Source organism: Buceros rhinoceros, unplaced genomic scaffold (assembly GCF_000710305.1).
Source record: "Buceros rhinoceros silvestris isolate BGI_N320 unplaced genomic scaffold, ASM71030v1 scaffold3883, whole genome shotgun sequence".
In the NCBI taxonomy this organism is placed as follows: Eukaryota; Metazoa; Chordata; class Aves; order Bucerotiformes; family Bucerotidae; genus Buceros; species Buceros rhinoceros.
This window is the reverse complement of record NW_010401671.1, coordinates 42519-59782: the sequence shown is the minus strand read 5'-3', so window position 1 is coordinate 59782 and position 17264 is coordinate 42519. Positions and strand designations below refer to the sequence as shown.

At 40.4% G+C, this 17264-nt stretch overlaps 1 protein-coding gene across 1 annotated transcript; it reads right to left on the bottom strand.

Annotated features, from left to right (window-relative positions):
- Window positions 1-538: 538 nt before the first annotated feature.
- On the bottom strand, window positions 539-15299 carry BCO1 (beta-carotene oxygenase 1). The gene is made up of 11 exons (XM_010132345.1): window positions 15134-15299; window positions 11422-11550; window positions 9960-10089; window positions 8349-8496; window positions 7386-7533; window positions 6852-7072; window positions 5755-6012; window positions 3954-4056; window positions 2963-3057; window positions 1381-1492; window positions 539-711 (listed from the first exon to the last, which is right to left on the bottom strand). Exons 1-11 carry the CDS (start codon window positions 15195-15197, stop codon window positions 539-541), a joined length of 1581 nt encoding a protein of 526 aa, XP_010130647.1. The 5' UTR covers window positions 15198-15299.
- Between the last annotated feature and the right edge of the window lie 1965 nt (window positions 15300-17264).

The window sequence follows — 17264 nt, the reverse complement described above, 5'->3', positions numbered from 1 at the left end:
GTTATAAATTAGAAAGTTGTAGCACCTCAATGTAATACTTTGGTTACAGCGGAGTTTAAGAAATCAAGCACCAAGAGAACAATTACCATGAATTATTAGTGACATAGTAAATAGTTTAACGTGAGGTTTTCTGGCAGGAGACAGCTTTCCTCAGGAGCTGCAGTCTTGAAACAGTCCATGAGATGCAGACACGTGACTCATGCCATGCACCACCCTGTAAATACGGTACCTCCTTTGCTCAGAAAGCTGTACTCTACTCACACACAACATCTCGTGTCACTTTTGTCTCCCATCCCCTGCCCCACGAGTTGTATACACCATGAGCACTTAAGACTGATCATTCTTATTTTCGTATAGTTATGTACCATTGTACATATAATTATTTGCAAGAAGTTACTGCTATCTCTTAGAAGAGATTATATATAGTTATTGAAGAGATTATACTTAGTCATTTCTTGACATAAGGTTGTTCCCGAATGATATTATCCGCCATTCAGTAGGAATTTGTCTCAGTTGATGTAACGGGATAAACAGCATTTTACTCAGTCTCAGTCTTCAGATCCTTCTCTGGTATGAATATTCCATGCAGGTCCAGATGCATTTCTACGTTTACTGTGACTCGGCTCAATTCTTTGAATGTTTTAGCATCCAAGACAAGTAGGAAGGGTGCTTGCTTTGGGTCGCTCACCACAATACAGGTCAGAACAATGCCTGCATCACATAAATGAAGAATTAGAAGCATATACTAGTTACACCAAGCAGAAAAGATAACACTGTCAGGAAACAATTCTTGTTTCCTAAGATCTTTTTTAGGACGCAAACTGAAAGTGCTTACTAGATTAAGAAGTCTAATTAGAGTGCTAAAGAACTAATGAATGCTTCCCTTCTGTGCTTTCTGCTGGTCTGCCTGCAGTTCACTGGGAAGGAAAAAAGCAAACCGACACTGAACTGTGTGTCACAGTTTTGGGACTTGTCCTTTCAGCTGTCTGCCATTTGCCTTTGCAAGGAGTCACCTGAGAACAGAACCGGATTGAGATTACAGAGGCACCTGCAGTGCCACTTTATGTTCTCATCTGTAACAACCCCGAATTCCCGTAGCTTCAGCTGCTCCAGACTAGTGATAGTCTGAGTGGCTCTGAGTGGCTCTCTGGAAAGTCCTAGGCATTGCTGTTATTGTTTAGGGCTACCTTGGGACATTAAACAAAGATTTTGGTCTATTCTTGCTTTGCTTTTTGTCTGCAGGAGTAAAATGGCTGGTGCTAATTTTAATCTCACAGTGGAAGCATCAGCCCTGCTGTCTTGACTAAGAACAATGAAACTTGTAAGATTTAATGCAAAACCCATGTAACCCCAGCTCTCAGAATGCTGCCATTATTTTACCATCATCCTCTTCTCTTGCATCAGGGCTGGGAACGAAAACAGGCTCAGATGGCCAGCAGTGCTCCTCTCCCCAGTGGAGCATCTCCTTTGTCTGCACGTTAAACTTTACAATCTAAATTGGTGTGACCAGAAAAGAAAAATGTCAGTGACGCAGACAGTGGTTTACTCTGAAGGTACAACACTGCTGGCAGTGAAGGAACAGACTGCTGGCATGGGGGACCAGCGCTAAGAGTTAAAGAGCAACAGGACATGTGTCATCAGAAGATGGAAACACCTGGAAAATGTTAAACTTTGGAGTCACATGTAGTAGCTGCCTAGTCAGACAATGTTCTTTTAATTTCATTTAATTAGATTACAATTGCACCTTTCTTTTATGGGCTTTAAGTATTTTACTAACAGAGCATGTGAGAACCTCCACTACAAATAACACCTTCCCTATACAGAGGAAGAGTCCGGGCCCAGAACGTTTAAGAGACTTGTGCCAAATCACTGCAATTCTGTAGTAAAGCAGGAAGCAAGATTTAAACCTTTTGTTTTCTAATCCTGTGAATTATTGTCTTTTTATTGTGACCTCAATATTTTCCAAGGCCACCTACTGTTGAGTAGGGTATATATGCCAGAACAAAGGCTATTAATAGGGATATGTAAAGAATAAACTGATGGGTCAAGAATTCCACACAGATAGTGGTATTTACTGAAGGAACAGGGTACAGATTTTCATTTCATTTACAGGTTGAGTGCCTGACCAAACCGATCTCCAGTGGGGATGCATGGCATTTTCAATGCAGGTCTGTGAAGGCGTTTCCTAACCCATACTGATGCAGTTATACTCTTTTCCCTTTCGACATTTAGTCAGAAAATATGATTACACAAAAAAGAAGCCATGCAAATTACTGGAGGAAGGATTTGGAAGAATTGTTCCTTTTAGACAAGACAGCAGCAATTTTGCTGACAGACTTTACCTACGCATTTAACTTGGTTGTTGTTGTGTCTGCATGCGTTACAGAGCAACTAATGTGAAGAAAATCTTCTAACAGCTTTTTAAATTATTCTTAAGTCAAGCAGGGATTATCTACACTGGAAGTCACAAACTTGCAGATTTGTTTGAGCTGCTGTCAGATGTGCTGCATTAAATTTTCTTGCATCATGCAGAAATCCAGCTTTATTTTGTAATCAGTCGTGGTAATTATATACAAGAACCAACAGCGAACGCAGTTTGTCCTGCCTGATAGTCACAGAACAAGACATAAAGAGCGAGTTTGTCTGTACCGTATGAAGGGATGCTGTTTCCATAGTTTGGCCCCGTGAGGCTGTTTTAGTCACACAAGTATGCTAACATGTATGTCCAATTTTTCATCTCCTTGCCTGCCACTGCTGAGGTTTATGTACGTAATACCCAAGTGCAGTGTCATCATTTAGAAGCTTTAACTTGATGTTGTAAAAAAGAGTTCAGTTTCTGGCCTCAGAACCACATACTGAGCTTGCCATATTTTGGGCCAAACGAGGAAAGCGTGGTCTACTTACAAGTGATTCCATTTGATTTGTGTTCTATAAATACTGACTTTGTAAATGTTAATCATACCTTTGTAGGGACTGGACTCCACTGAACTTCCGTTGCAAAGACATACTTGTATTTTTTGGTATTATAGTCGTAGTTGATGCGAGGCAGTTCTATCCCTGGGTAAAAGAAAGTTCAGGACTTAAGAACAGAGAAGAAAATTACGTCCGATGTGCATTTGCCTATGCCAGTCTGCAGGAAGTTTGGCCCTGTGAAGAACCTCGTGGTGTTTAAAAACAGGTGTTGCATGAATTGGTATGTCTGAATTTCCAGAAAGATGAGGAGGGATATTAACACAACATCAAAGTCAGGTTGTTAGTTCAAAAATGTCAATTTTTCTTTCTTAGGGATTCATTAGAGTGGAACTAATCAGAGTTGCTTTTTGATGGTTTTTTTTTTTCCTTTCTTCATAAATACATGAGGTGAATATCTGAGATATAAATGGAGGCTGCCATTTAGCTTTAGGTAAACACATACCCTTTACACATTCCTGACAGCCTCCCATGAAAAAAAGTTTAAAAATTCACTTTAAGGCAATCTTTATAAAATATAGCAATAACTGAGGTTACTCTTTACACCAGAGCGGTTTAACTGAGATTACTCTCGTGACAGGTAGATTTGCAAGGCATATTGATAGTTGTAAGATCAGACCTGGGATCCTATACCAGTGTAATGCTGATGTAACTCCAGGCGTTGAAAGGATTGATAAATATATACCTGAGTGGGTCAGGTATATTATTGGATCATATATTATTGGATATATATTATTGGATATATATTATTGGATATATGTTATTGGTCATATATTATTGGATAGACCCAGAGGAGGGAAGTAAAGAAGTGAAAGATGTTGTCAATATCTACACTAAACATGTTAATGAAAGTTTCATTTCTCTTGGCTTTATACATATGTTACATATATGCACAGTTATTAGGCAGGATTAGAATGCACCTCGGGGTGTGTATGTGTGTGTGTGTGTGTGTGTAAGAGAATTGTATAACAGGCACGTCTCACCTTCACACAGTATTTCAGGCTGGCAATAGATGCTGCCATCTTTCTCTTTTATAGCAGTTGCGGTAGATGGAAATGTGACTAGATTAGAACCTACTTCGGCATCCTGAAAGAGACATATGCTGGAAGAGTAACGCGTCGCTAAGCACAAGCTTCTCATTTTGGTCTTTCTTCATGTTTGATATTGACATAGATGATTATTTAAACAAATAATCCGGCTTTGAGAAGTTCTTTCTTACGGCATTTATTCTGGCAATGTTAGATTCTGACCTTTTAATTGCAAATCCTGTTATACTCAGAGGACTGGCCAGCAGGTCAAGGGACGTGATTATCCCCCTCTACTCTGTTGTGGCGAGAGCACACCTGGACTACTGCATTCAGCTCTGGGACCCCAACATAACAGGGACATGGACCTGTTGAAGCAGGTCCAGAGGAGGCCACAAAGATGATCAGGGGCTGGAGCACCTCTGCTATGAGGACAGGCTGAGGGAGCTGGGGTTGTTCAGCCTGGAGAAGAGCAGGCTGCAGGGAGACCTTATAGCAGCCTTCCAGAACTTAAGGAGGGCCTATGGGAAAGCTGGAGAGGGACTCTTTAGAGGGGCATGTAGTGATAGGACAAGGGGTGATGGCTTCAAACTGAAAGAGGGGAGATTTAGATCAGATGTAAGGAGGAAGTTCTTCACTGTGAGAGTGATGAGGCGGTGGACCAGGTTGCCCAGAGAGGCTGTGGATGCCCCAGTCCTGGAAGTGTTCAAGGCCAGGTTGGACGGAATTTTGAGCAACTTGATCTAGTGGAAAGTGTCCCTGCCCATGGCAGGGGGTTTGAACTAGATGATTTTTTAAGATCCCTTCCAATGCAAACCATTCTATGATTCTATGATATCATAATAATTTTGAATCACACCAAACCTTCAGAAAGGTTTAGCTACATATGGCTACATTTCAGAAGCACAATAAATGGATTACAAAGTTTGTGAATTTAATTAATGAATGCTTCGAGGAATTAGGTATCAAATTCCCACTGAAAGTCACCAAGGTGGTTTTTTTCCATCTGCTATAAATCAAGTGCAAAACCAGGTTTTTAACATGCTATTGCTGAATTCTTCAGATTGCAGGTAGTTTGGATAGCTGGTGTGATCCAATCCATCCTTTGTCATTGCTGCATAACTGTTTTTGAGACATGAACAAAGCTGCGAGATTGAGGATGTCGACAGAAAAAGTATTATCCATTCCAAATGTGTCGAGCAGAAACTTGCCCAAGTTGTTGGGCAGTATAAAATCTTCCCTGAAAACGATGATGTCAAATGAAAACTGAAAGATAAAATCTTTCCTCTTCCTAGTAAATCTCACACTTAAATGAAATCTTCTCATTTTAGTAGAACCATTGCAACAGTTGGGAACGTGCACATATCATATATAGGCTTCTAGTAAAGCATAAGAAACAGGTTGTGCAAAACCGCATGCATGCCCTTCCAGTCGACAGCTGAGTTGATATACCTGCTCATTTTTGACAGTTTTTTACAAATAATCTGACTGGTTAGGAAATCATGTTCACTCAATAGCCCCCTTCTCCGTAAAGGATGGTATGAGAACCTGGATCCTTGTAACTACGTCCATCTGCGCATCACCATTTCTCACCATACATACACAAAATAAAACTCCTGCACACTTTGTCTATATGTTGTTTTTAAAGAACCAGAAATTTGCACTTAAGGGCTGGCGACTAATAATTCACCCATTATTCACACTGATGTATTTTAAATTATTGATCAAAGAACAGATTAAAAAGCCATTTTCTTTCTACCTTGTCATACTGCAGAGGGACAACAAATCGTTTGCAGGTTGGTATGGAGGTAAGCTTGTTGTTCTCTTCAAAGTCTTTAACCAGATTTTTTAGATAGAACATGTCATATAAGCTATTGTCTTCATAGGCAATAATATCAAAGATAATGTGCCCATCCTCTTCATAAGCATTTACGTGGTGAAAAAGCACCATGGCATCTGTGTAAAACTTGGTGGACACTTCTTTTTTAGTCTTCTTGTCTACAAAATGAAACCAAGTCTGAAAGATAGGAAACATTATTTAAAACCATTAATGGTCAACAAATAGTTAATTAGGAATGGCAGCCATCAACATTCTCATGTATTGTCTGTTTCTACTGAAGCATATTAAGAACTCAGGATGTGCTGCTTGGAGGCAAGAGGTTCCAACCTGAGGACCAGAACATGCCTGAGTAAAATGAGTGTGCAAGTGGTTTAAACTCATTTTACTGTTGCGAATTACTATTTGGGCTAGGCTGAGGATTGAAGTCTTCCAGTAAAACTTGGTAAATCCTCTGCTCTATTTTTAAGTTAAATAAATCTGCCTGTGTCCAGATGTGCAGTGATCTGTGCTGGTGCTCCTTTCCCCAGCATGCCCCACTTACTGATGGCCAGAGCATGTGGGAGTAAGATCCTCAGAAAACAGGTTTTTCCTCAGTTGTGACAGTGAGACTCTCCTTTTGTCGGCTGCAGGCTTTTCCACCAGTCTGGCGCTCCTGTCTGATGATGCAGTGCATCTAGAGCAGATCTCATCCAAAATATACCGTATTTTATTTGGACCAGGAGCAACTGTATGTGTCTGTGATGCCAGTGCTGTTTTCAATTTCTCTGCTAACACACAGCGTTTCTAACAATGCCAAACTATCCTCTTTCTCAAGCACTTCAGCATCAGATATTTATTTGTGAAATTTCTGGAGATGGGAAATAGTATTAAAAAATCCAACTTCTAAAAAAACCATGCAATGTGAAAATCATGGGCTGAAAAAAAAATGAGGAATTACTGAAATTAATGAACCAGATAAAAACAGAAGAGTGTGGAAGCAATAACTGGCTTGGCTGACTCAGCATTAGGAAAAATACCTTATCTTCCTTGTGAAAGGCAAGGCAGGAAGCCCAGTTCACGCCTCGGATGTAAGCAGTTGCCAGTTTGAGAATATCCAGTTTCAATGGCTGCTCTATGAAGATGATGTAATTTTCTGTGACGCCAAAGCTATGGAAGTAGCTTGGGTGGAGCAGAGAGTGAGAAGGAATGGAGCATACCACCTCCATATGTTTAAAACAAGACTTCTTCTTTTCTTTCTCTGAATGTAAGTGATAAAAAATAAAATTATTCTAAAGGAGTTAGTTCACTGTAGCAATATTCAAAGCAGCGTTCTTCTAAAAGCAGGATTCTCCTTACTGAAATACCCTGTTTACACAGTGTTCATAGGAACGTTTGTAATGCACGTGCCCAGGCAGGATAAGCAGTTAACATGAAGTTCACAGTAAGTTAAAATGAAGAAAATGAATGCTATCCGTTTCTAGAAACGCTGTATCACCACCTCGTAAGCTCAAAAGAAAATAAATTGCTTACAAGATTCTAGAAACTACTGATAACAGATACTGATACGTTACCAGGCACAGAGGGTGGAATCTTAAACAGAACGTATTTTGTCTTCCCTTTATCAACTATTGAAGTACCCATGTTGAAAGTATTTCCAGCACTGTCATAGTGTGGGTGAGAAGTTGCCAAATTCACGGCTACGTATTTGCTGTAGTCAACCTGGAAAATTATACAATAGGAGATTTGAGATGTGTAAGAAAATAAAAATTGATCTCAGCTAACACCACAAACCCTGCAACTTTTAAACACTGGCAGCCTTTTAGTGGTACCCCATTTTCAAAAGGCCGTGAAATCTAAACAATGAAGCCAAATGACTTACATAGCTACTGACACAATTTCCTAATTCAAGGGTAAAACAAGTTACAGAATCTGAATTACATTCAGCCCTCCCTTGCAGCCGCCGCAACCCTCCTGTAACACAACAGGAGGATTGGCTGAAGAAGTTAATGCCCGTTTCATTCTGAAAGCAGTTTATTTAACAGGGCTATGAGTCTAGAAATCTTCTCAAGCAAAAAGATTTCTATTTCATTTAAACCTTGGAAACTGTTACTCAAACCATACTGCAAGCTAGAAAGAATTCATTGTATATTTTGATAAGTCAAGATTTCATTTTAATAATTAAGTAATATCTTACATAAGGTGCTTGAAAAGGAGTCATATAACTGACCTACTGAATTGTTAATTATGTAAATCACTTGATAACTACAGATGCATAATAATGGAAAACATCCAAAATAATCACACCACAATCATCATATGTGGTATTATTGTGCAACCTTGCTAGATTACGTACAAGCGAAGCTGCCCATGACTTCACTATTTCACTTCACCATGATTTCAAACGTAAAGGAATAGTAGAAGAAAAGCATCTTTCCAGTTTTGTGTCCTTCATATGTTAAAGGATCTTTGTGAGTCAGCCTGAAACTGTACTCGTTAGGAGATGAGGAACCAGGATGACAGACAGCTGTTTATACCTTCTCTAGTGTCTCCAGGGTCTGTGGATTAATTTTCCTGATGAAGTTAGTCTCACTGGTAGCGTAAAAATCATCCCCAGTTTTCATAATGTTGATCAGGCAGTTGTCTGTGAACTCAGGAATGGTGTGAGACAAATATGTGAATGCCCTGTACAGAGGAAAATTCCGTATTGGGTCATTAGAGGAGCAAAAGCTGGACCAGCCTTTACCCCGCGCAAAGCAGAAGTCCCCGAGCACTGCGGGCTGGGCACAGCAGCGGGGTCAGGGAGCCGGGTCTGTCGCTCCCCTGCTGTGCCCTCTTCTGGCAGCTGCCACGCTGCCTGGGTGGAAAGGGTGAAGAAGCAGCGGAGATGGACTTCTTCAACAGCCGTGGCCTAGGCAAGGCTCAGGACATGCATGCAACGGTTCTTCCCCACACAGATGGGCAGCCAGGTCCACTCCTGTGGTCAGCTGTACCATACGCGCTGGTTTATCAGCATGGGCTGATTACACACTCTTACGAACATTCCTTGTGAGAATTTGGCTTAGCACTTTCTACCTGAGAGCTGGTAGGTTTGTCGGGGTATGTATAAAATAGACAGATACATCTAGTCCCTGATGGAGTACTGTTGTTCCCAGTGGTATCCCATACCACACCTATGATTTCGAAGAAGATCCAACCTCACACATGGACTCCACTGTTTTCCTTATTAGCAGAGGATTATATCATGTTCACTTGAAGCCAAGACAAATTGGCTTATAAACCTTCTGAACTTAAAATGTCAGCGTGACTCTATGTGCTGGAAGAGGGATGAATATCTTATCTCAGAGTAACAATCTACAAGAAATCAGCTGTGTTGCAATAACTATCCATGCATGTGCTCTTAGCAAACATCAAATTCAGGGTGGTTAGAGGTAGTTCAGCCAGGAAGAAGAGATGGGCAAAGTACTTGCATCTGTCTGGGAATGTCCACAGGCAATTTTACAAGGCGAGTGACAACGTGATAGCTTTCACCTTGCCTCTCACATACAGCCTATTAGCCTTTCCAACGGCAGGATGGCAGTGGCAATCCCAAGTGGGTCTGGTTCTGAACGCAAGATTGGCTCAGGCCTAGGGGTGCAGTCCTTCAAAGCACCGCACATGACTCAAGAAACAACGGAAATTCATCACTTTTTTTTTTTTTGTTTAAGTGGTCTTTAATCCAAAAGGTTTTCTGATTTTTTAGTGATTGATGCTTTTCTTCTTTTTCTTGAATAAACTTTGCATTAATTCCTTTCCCATCTCTTAATCTTTTCCTTTCTTGCTGCTCCTGCCTGTACAGAGTATCATTTTTTAAAACTTCTGCAAAACACTTGAAAAGGAAAATACCCGTTTTTCAAAATTACAACAAAATCTCCTTGTAATAGTGAGTAAAGCCAATATTGCTGATAGAATGAATTTTAAATATTTGCCTTAGAAGAACTACAGAAAGTACAGAGCTGGATATACGTCTTTGCCTTTTCAATATTCAGCCATTTTAAATTTACAGAACAGATTCTATATTTTTAATAAGTGTCAAGGGCAAACAGAAAGTCACCCGCGCTGGAGAGAGGAGCAGCTAGAAGCAGCTCGTTGGAAAAAGCATTGCTTACTTGGCAAATATGTTTTTGCATGGATCTGGATAAGCCATAGTTCCAAACTCAGACACCACGATTCGGTTTGCTTCTACATTGCAGTTGTATGTGTCACTTCGGAGGTACTTGCTTCTGTAGTAAACTTCACCTGAGAAAGGCCAAGCAGGTTTCAATCACATTTCGTACTGAGTTCTTCAGAAAATCAGCAGAGGTAAAGTCAGAGAAAGTTTCTCAGGCAGCTGTCCTTTAGCTAAGAAAAGTTTGCAATGAAACCAACAATGCCCTTAAGTTTTGGAAGACTTTTTTCAGCTCCCTAAGGAACCTGGGGCTGTTCTTGTGGCTGCTGAGATGATGGGTGACAGTTTGTCTGGCTTCTTTGATAATATTGGGAGACTGGGGAGAGGAACGGAGGGATTTGGATAAACTTTTCCAGTAAACCAAAACAATCTGTGTAAAAATTATTAATTATGCATCAATGTGTGGGTGCTGCTACATCTCTTGGTAAATTTTAGTTATGAGACAGTAACAAATTACTTGAAGGAATCAATGTCTATCCTAAACAATTTAATGGACCACCACACTTGAACTAACTGAGCTCTGTTTGCTTTAGGTAAGTACAATATAGCAGCACTTTAAAAAACACTGTTCATTTCTTTACAGGTTATTGTGTTACAGATGTAGAGCTGCATAGGCGAGGAGATCCTGCAGCTGCATTAAATGCCTCCAAACACAGCAACAGACACTAAAAAGCAAACACTAGGAATGGAGGCTTGACAGGAGTAAAACTGGGTTCTACAGATACATACTTTTTGCAGTAAGAATCTAGGCATAAAACTTCCTGCCTCACACTGTAAAAGAGCTGAACTGATGAAAACAAAAGATGAAATTGGTTTGGGTAGAGGAGCTGCCTGTTTTCCCTGCAGAAGGATGACAAGTAGGGGTGTCAAGTATACATAAGTGATGTCTGATAGGTGAAGTGACACAGTGGTCCAGTTTCTCTCCTGGCAGCTGTTACAGCTGCAACCAAATCCCAAAGGGGAACGTTAGTCTTCCCTCAAACTAGGTTGTTCATCCACAACAGAACAACCTGTGGATACTACAGCACTTCTGGCTGATCCCGTTTGAAACACTAGAGGTTTTCTTGCTCTGGGTGAAGGCAAAGGCTGTCCTGCAGTGACTTGCTCAGAGCTGGTTGCAGGCTCCTGCAGTGCAAACAGCACTGAACTTTGGCCCTCCAGAAAGAAGAGCAGCGTGACCTATCTCCGAAAACAGCCTGCAGAGCTACTCCTGCTGCTGCTGGAGAGAGTGAAGTGTGTTTGGAGAGACTTTCCCCAGAGGGGTTACCGCCTCACCACACATGCCCCTCTGCAGAGGAAACTGCAACATTCTCCCGCTAATCGAACTCACATCGGGATTAGCAGCCTAAGGAACTGAGATCTGCGTCTTTGAGCTTTTTTGAATCTGATGTGCAACAACTTACCATTTTTAAATGTAAAGCTATGCAGCAGAGCCAAGCCATCAAACCAGTGGTTATACTTAGTGTCGCCTATTGTGTGCATCCCTGGGCCATTTCGGAGAAGAACCCCTTCCAGCCAAGTGGGCAACTGACCTATAGCAAAAAGGAGAAATCAGCATCCATCCAGTCAGGTGAGGGACATGCTGCAGGATAATTTTCCCTAGAGCGTAGGCTTCATGTAGGCAGAGAGACTATGGCTGTAAGTCAAGATGTGCAATAGCATATAATCGTGTTGGAGTTTTGCTTTACAAAAATATGACTTTCTCGAAAATGTGGCACTAGTAATATTCTGAATATATGAGATTACTGGAAGAAGATGAGATTGCAGAATGTAATTTGCTAAATATCAGGAATTAATAAAGTTGGACCTTTCTTTCCCGCACTCAGATTTTAAAGTGAAACATTTACTTGTGCCAGGAAAAGCTAGAGCTTATCAGAAATAAACATATTTTATAGGTTATATGACTTGCATTGGCCCTCAGTATATCAATTTAAACTTCGGGCTAAATGAATTCCAGTAAAACTGTCATTAATTAAATCAGACAACATAATGTAGTGTCATTTTGGGAGTGCTTTTGTGACACTAGTCAGAATGTTGGTGTTTTGAAGACAAATAAAGGGTAGGAATATTATACTGAAAATATATAAATACTGTTGAGGTTCGAATGCTAAATGTTTCTCATCAAATCCCTGCAAGAAATACATTACCCATCATTTGATATACAGAATAACAACACTTAAAGAATGTCACTAGGGTTAAAGACCGGAACAAAAGCATGTCAGGTATTAAATCGAAAGCCTCACTTGCTGCTCTGTGTGTGCACCTCCTGAGGGGATATTCAAGATCACGTCGTACTTTTCCACACAATTCCTGCACTGAACATTGTCTCTGCAATAAAAACTGATCAGAACTTTTAATTCTCCTTATCGTTTAGGTTGTGACCTCATGTTGAATGATGTTGACACACTTTGTTATTAACTCTCCCTTTACAACAGAAATGTCCTCCCGTGGAAAAACTCAAATTTGTCAAAGCTGATGCAGTTGCAAAGAGATAACAATTGTTTTGCTGTAAGACCTCCTGAGATCCTAAAGGGACTCTGGCCACTTTCTGAGAGAATATTTCCTGAATTTTGGCCTTTTTAGGTAAGGAAGACAAGGACTTTGGCTGTTTCTACAGACAAATGACACTAAGGACACAAGGAAAAACCATCCAAATGCAAAGGAAGAATATGGAGTAAATATCAGCTTTACCTAAACTACATTCTCAGTCAGGCTAACCAACTAGTATTGTGTGCCATGAGAGTCTCACAATTTCATTAGGATGACAGTTCTGGAACACATGAGGAAGACAAAAAATTGCACAATGGATGAACTTTCATTATTACTGTTGTTATTATTACTACGTTCTAGAAGAGACTTGAAAACCAAACATTACTTGCCTTTCAAATACAAGATGTTCCAATGCAAGAATTATAGTACTTTTTTGTATAAATTAGTAAGGTTTAACCTTTAATACAGACAATTGCACAAAACTTGAGTAACTAAAACTAGGTGTGGAGGAGACAGGGAGGAAATCACAAGTTTGCACAAGTTTAAGAAGGTATACGTTCAAAATAGATCCATAATTTTTGTTCAGCTGAGTGCTGACAGTTAATTGCTGAACAAGTTTAGTTTTCCTATATGCCTAAAATCTGAGCGTTTCTCTTCTTGCCAGTTCCCTTTCTACAGTTTTCTGTTATTAGGCAACAGGAGACTGCAGGCTCTGCTATTTCTCCAGTACGGTGGGCAACTGCAGTGTAGGGAGTGCGGGCTTTTGTGCTGCTTCCCTCCCACCTACGTCAGTTACGATTGTCCATCTGTGCAACCAGCATGAGCTGCTGGCCTTGCCCCAACAACCCTGTTGCTAACACTGTTAGGCTGCCTGCATGTAATCTGGCTGCAACCAGTCTGTCCTTCTTTTTCTGCGTGAAAACGTAATACTTGTGCTGCAGATGAGGTCACGCGGGGTTTTGACCCGGTAAAACTAGCTTCTGCCCATCACTCAAGAAAAACAGATATTCCTGCAGTTTGGTGAACAACTTGCAGCTCCTAGGGCTAAAAAGTTTGTGTAGAGATTATTCCTCTATATCAGAAAAATGATGCTCAAAAAGTTCCAGGACAGGCCAATAAAATAATTTTGTTGGAAGAGATAAGCAGGGAAAAAAAGGATCTTTTTTTTGAGGCACTGTGGACTCAATGCAGCTGCTGAAACTTCTAGTGTAATTCAATGTCATTCTTGGCATCATTCCAGCATGAAAAACATGGAGGAAAGGGTCATCTAGTGAGGTTTTCAGATGAAATTCATCTTAGTGGAAATTAAGAATTTCTGTAAATCACAGTGGCTACCAATCAACATCTGAAGTTGCTCAAATAGCTCTAAAATCTGGACCTTGTGTCTTTTTTGCTTCAGACTTCTATCTGAAGTGGACATAATGATAGTTCTCTATTCCATGTGAGGACACAAAAGTGAAACAGTAAAATCTCCAAATATGTGGAAGTTTATTAATAAATCATCACAGCAACAGACTCACGCAATCACATGGCTGTACAGTGTTTAGGAGAGTAGGGGTTAAACCATGGCTGATCGTAGATGTATGGGGTGATATTTACAGTGTACATGTTGAGTAACAAAGAGCCAAAATAATGGCAGAGCTCAGGGCTAGCAAAATACTTTTAAGAGGTCAATGTTCTTTTCAGTTTTCATACTTGGTAAATACTGAATCAGCATTACCAATGATGGTCTATTTTGTACACTTCATTTTATTAACTGAAACATGCAGTCTTTGTTCAAATTCACCATGCCATAATACAGATCAGGACTGATAAATGGTAAGTTTGCAAACAACATCAAATGTTTCAGTAATTGGTTTTTATCTTGAGAAAAAATACTGAAAGGTATAAAATCACTGCACCAGAAAGCACTTTGTCTGACTTGAAACAAAGTCAGTTCCAATTCAGCCACTAAACAGAACAACAACAAAGCTGTGCAAGTTTTAATGTCGTCTCTTTAAATGTTGTACTACGGGAAGTGACTTTGAAACGGGCATTAGATGACTGCCATTTCTTGGACTACGTCTTACACACAACGCAGCACGTATTTATGAAACAGAGGTTCTGAGCAATAAACCTCTCCTGCAAATGCAGCAGAAATCTCTCTCTATGGTACACAGGGACATCCATTACTGCTGCTTTTCTATCCGAAACACTATCATTGAAAAGTCCCCTTTTCAGTGACTGTCTCCAGGAGGCAAGGAAGAGAGTGAGCGGGCAGAGGGAGGGTAAGGAAGGGTTACAGAGAGAAACCCAAAGTCTGAGCAGAGCCATGGGGGAGGGGATGTCACCAGATTAAATCCGAGATCTCTTCCCTCACCACCAACGTCAGTGAATCCTGTTCAAACAGACCTTTTTTGGGAAGTACAGAGAAATGCTCATCAAGTGAGAAAAAGTCCCAAGGTTGGGGCACAAATATCTGAGACCAGTCCTTTAAACAAAACTCGCTTAACGGTTGGCTTAACAGCTCGTGCTTTCTCAGTTTCCCTTTTCAGTGTTGTCTTGCATGAACAAGTGTTTCCGTGTTTACACGTTCAAAAATTCCAAAGTAACTGCACATATTAGAACAGATTTTCTTTCTCTTACCTTGCACCTCAGCTTTTATGGGCTCTGGATGTTCTTCTTTATTTCTAGCAAACAGTGTGTCCATCTCTCGTGTAATGAACAGTTTCTGTGTCCTGCACCCGGCGGCTCCCGCAGCCGTAGTGGTTCCCTCCTGTCTGGGCTGAGAACAGCTGTTTCCTGCTACATATAAAGATAAGACCAAAGTGCAACGTGAGCCGGCGCTGGTGGCTTATAGACTGACAGTTTATAATAGCTGATCTTTAATCCCTAGCACATACACTCTCATTCTTGCACATTCTTGTTAAAATTAACTCTTTCACTGATTCAAAGGAGAAGTGAGAAAAACATAACTTGCCTGTTTGCTCCTTATGATCCTGTCCAAAGCAGCCAGGCGCACCCAGGCAGTCAGTAGAACAGCTCTGAAACATCCCCTTCAGCATTTCAGATAAAATTTTAGTCACTGTATAGGTGTGCTTGCCCCATTTGGCAAGTAGGGAGAGAAAAAGAAAAGAAATCTCTACCCACCATTCTGAATTTGGCTCTCTGGAGTGACAAACATTTCAGAGCTGGGTGTCATCCTTCTCTTTCCATTCCGTGAAATTTAAACTGGGCTGTTCTGTTAAATAGCAAAGCATCATCACTGAACAGTCGTGTGCTGTATCTTTAAAGACAAGCTGCTCCAGAGTGAACTGAGTGGCACATCTTTGAATTAAAGACTTTCAACAAACAATCACTGTAACATATTCTCCCATATGTGACCTGAATCCACTCTATGCAAGTTTGGCAGGAATCATTAAAAATAAGGGGGATTTTTAACTTCATGCTTTTGTTTCTAGATAAGGTACTTAACTGAGTTCGATGTTGTTAATTTTAAAATCCTCTAGGAAAAGAATTATTTCAATATAAAGCATGTGACTGTAGCGCAAATCATAGACTCCATTGAACATGAAGGATAAAAACACTCTTTGCCTCATTATGTATAATGCAATTTCATATGGAGTTAGTTACCCTACAATCCGATTTTCAGCTAAATCGCTGTTGTACCCAAAATTTTTTAACATTGCTTCTTAAGGCTGACTGATCTTTTATAAATATAGATATTTATTTTATCTAAATTACAATGTGTGCTACAGACTGCTCTGATACACTTGTTATATTTTGCTCCTCTCTTCCTGACCTCTTCCTGCCTGTTTGGCTTGGCTTGGCTTGACGTCAGGAGATCACGAGGACAGCCTTTGTCTCTGTTTGGAAAGTTCTGACAGAAGCAGGTGAAAAAAAAATAAGAAGCCACATTAAAAAAGAAAATATGTGGGCTTCGTTGGAATTCATAGTCCTAATAAACAGCAGGATTGAACCAGAAGGCTGTAGGAGATGAAGGGTATCAAAGTGCACGTACCTGCACGTGTGTGCATACATATACATAAACATACACACACACTCTACGTGCACATATATGTGTACGTGCGTGTGTGTGAGAAATAGTGTGCAGTGATAGACTGACTTGTCTACACAAAGCCGAGAACGGTATTTTCTCAGCAATGTTAGACACTGAAAAGATCTGGCTAAAGAGCAAAGCCGTCCAACACTACTTTCACTAAACCGTGGGGACATCTCCTCTGTCCATGATGTTCTCCTTTGCTTTGATATGTTCTCTTCAGCTTATCTTCATCCATTGACATGGCTGCAGCTCTTAATGCTGCACTTCCAACTACCTGACCTGTGAGCAGTCTAATCGGGAGCAGTACTAAGCAGATTTCCATAGCACAAGCAAGCAATAAAACAGATAAACTCAAACCACTTTTGCCCTTCTCCACCATGACTGTCCATGTAGTTTAAGGTTCAGCCAAGATGAGATAATTGGAAACCTTTGCTTTGAAAGTTGAAGTTGCATTGAAAGTTGTTTCAATGGAAGAACACAGAGCTACAGATATCCAACAGCTTTTGAAATAAACCTAGAGGGGTTTTGGTAGCTGATTCCAGGTGTCTGTGCCTGGAAGTTTTGTCTCATATTTTGCACAACTTAAAAAAGGAGCCCTTTTAAAGTTCATTTTTCCTGCTTGTCAGTGAAAAATACTCATTTACCAATAAAACGCTTTTTTGCTGTTGCTGCTTTCACTGTGTTAATGATGATAAGCAGTTAAGTAAGGTGTGG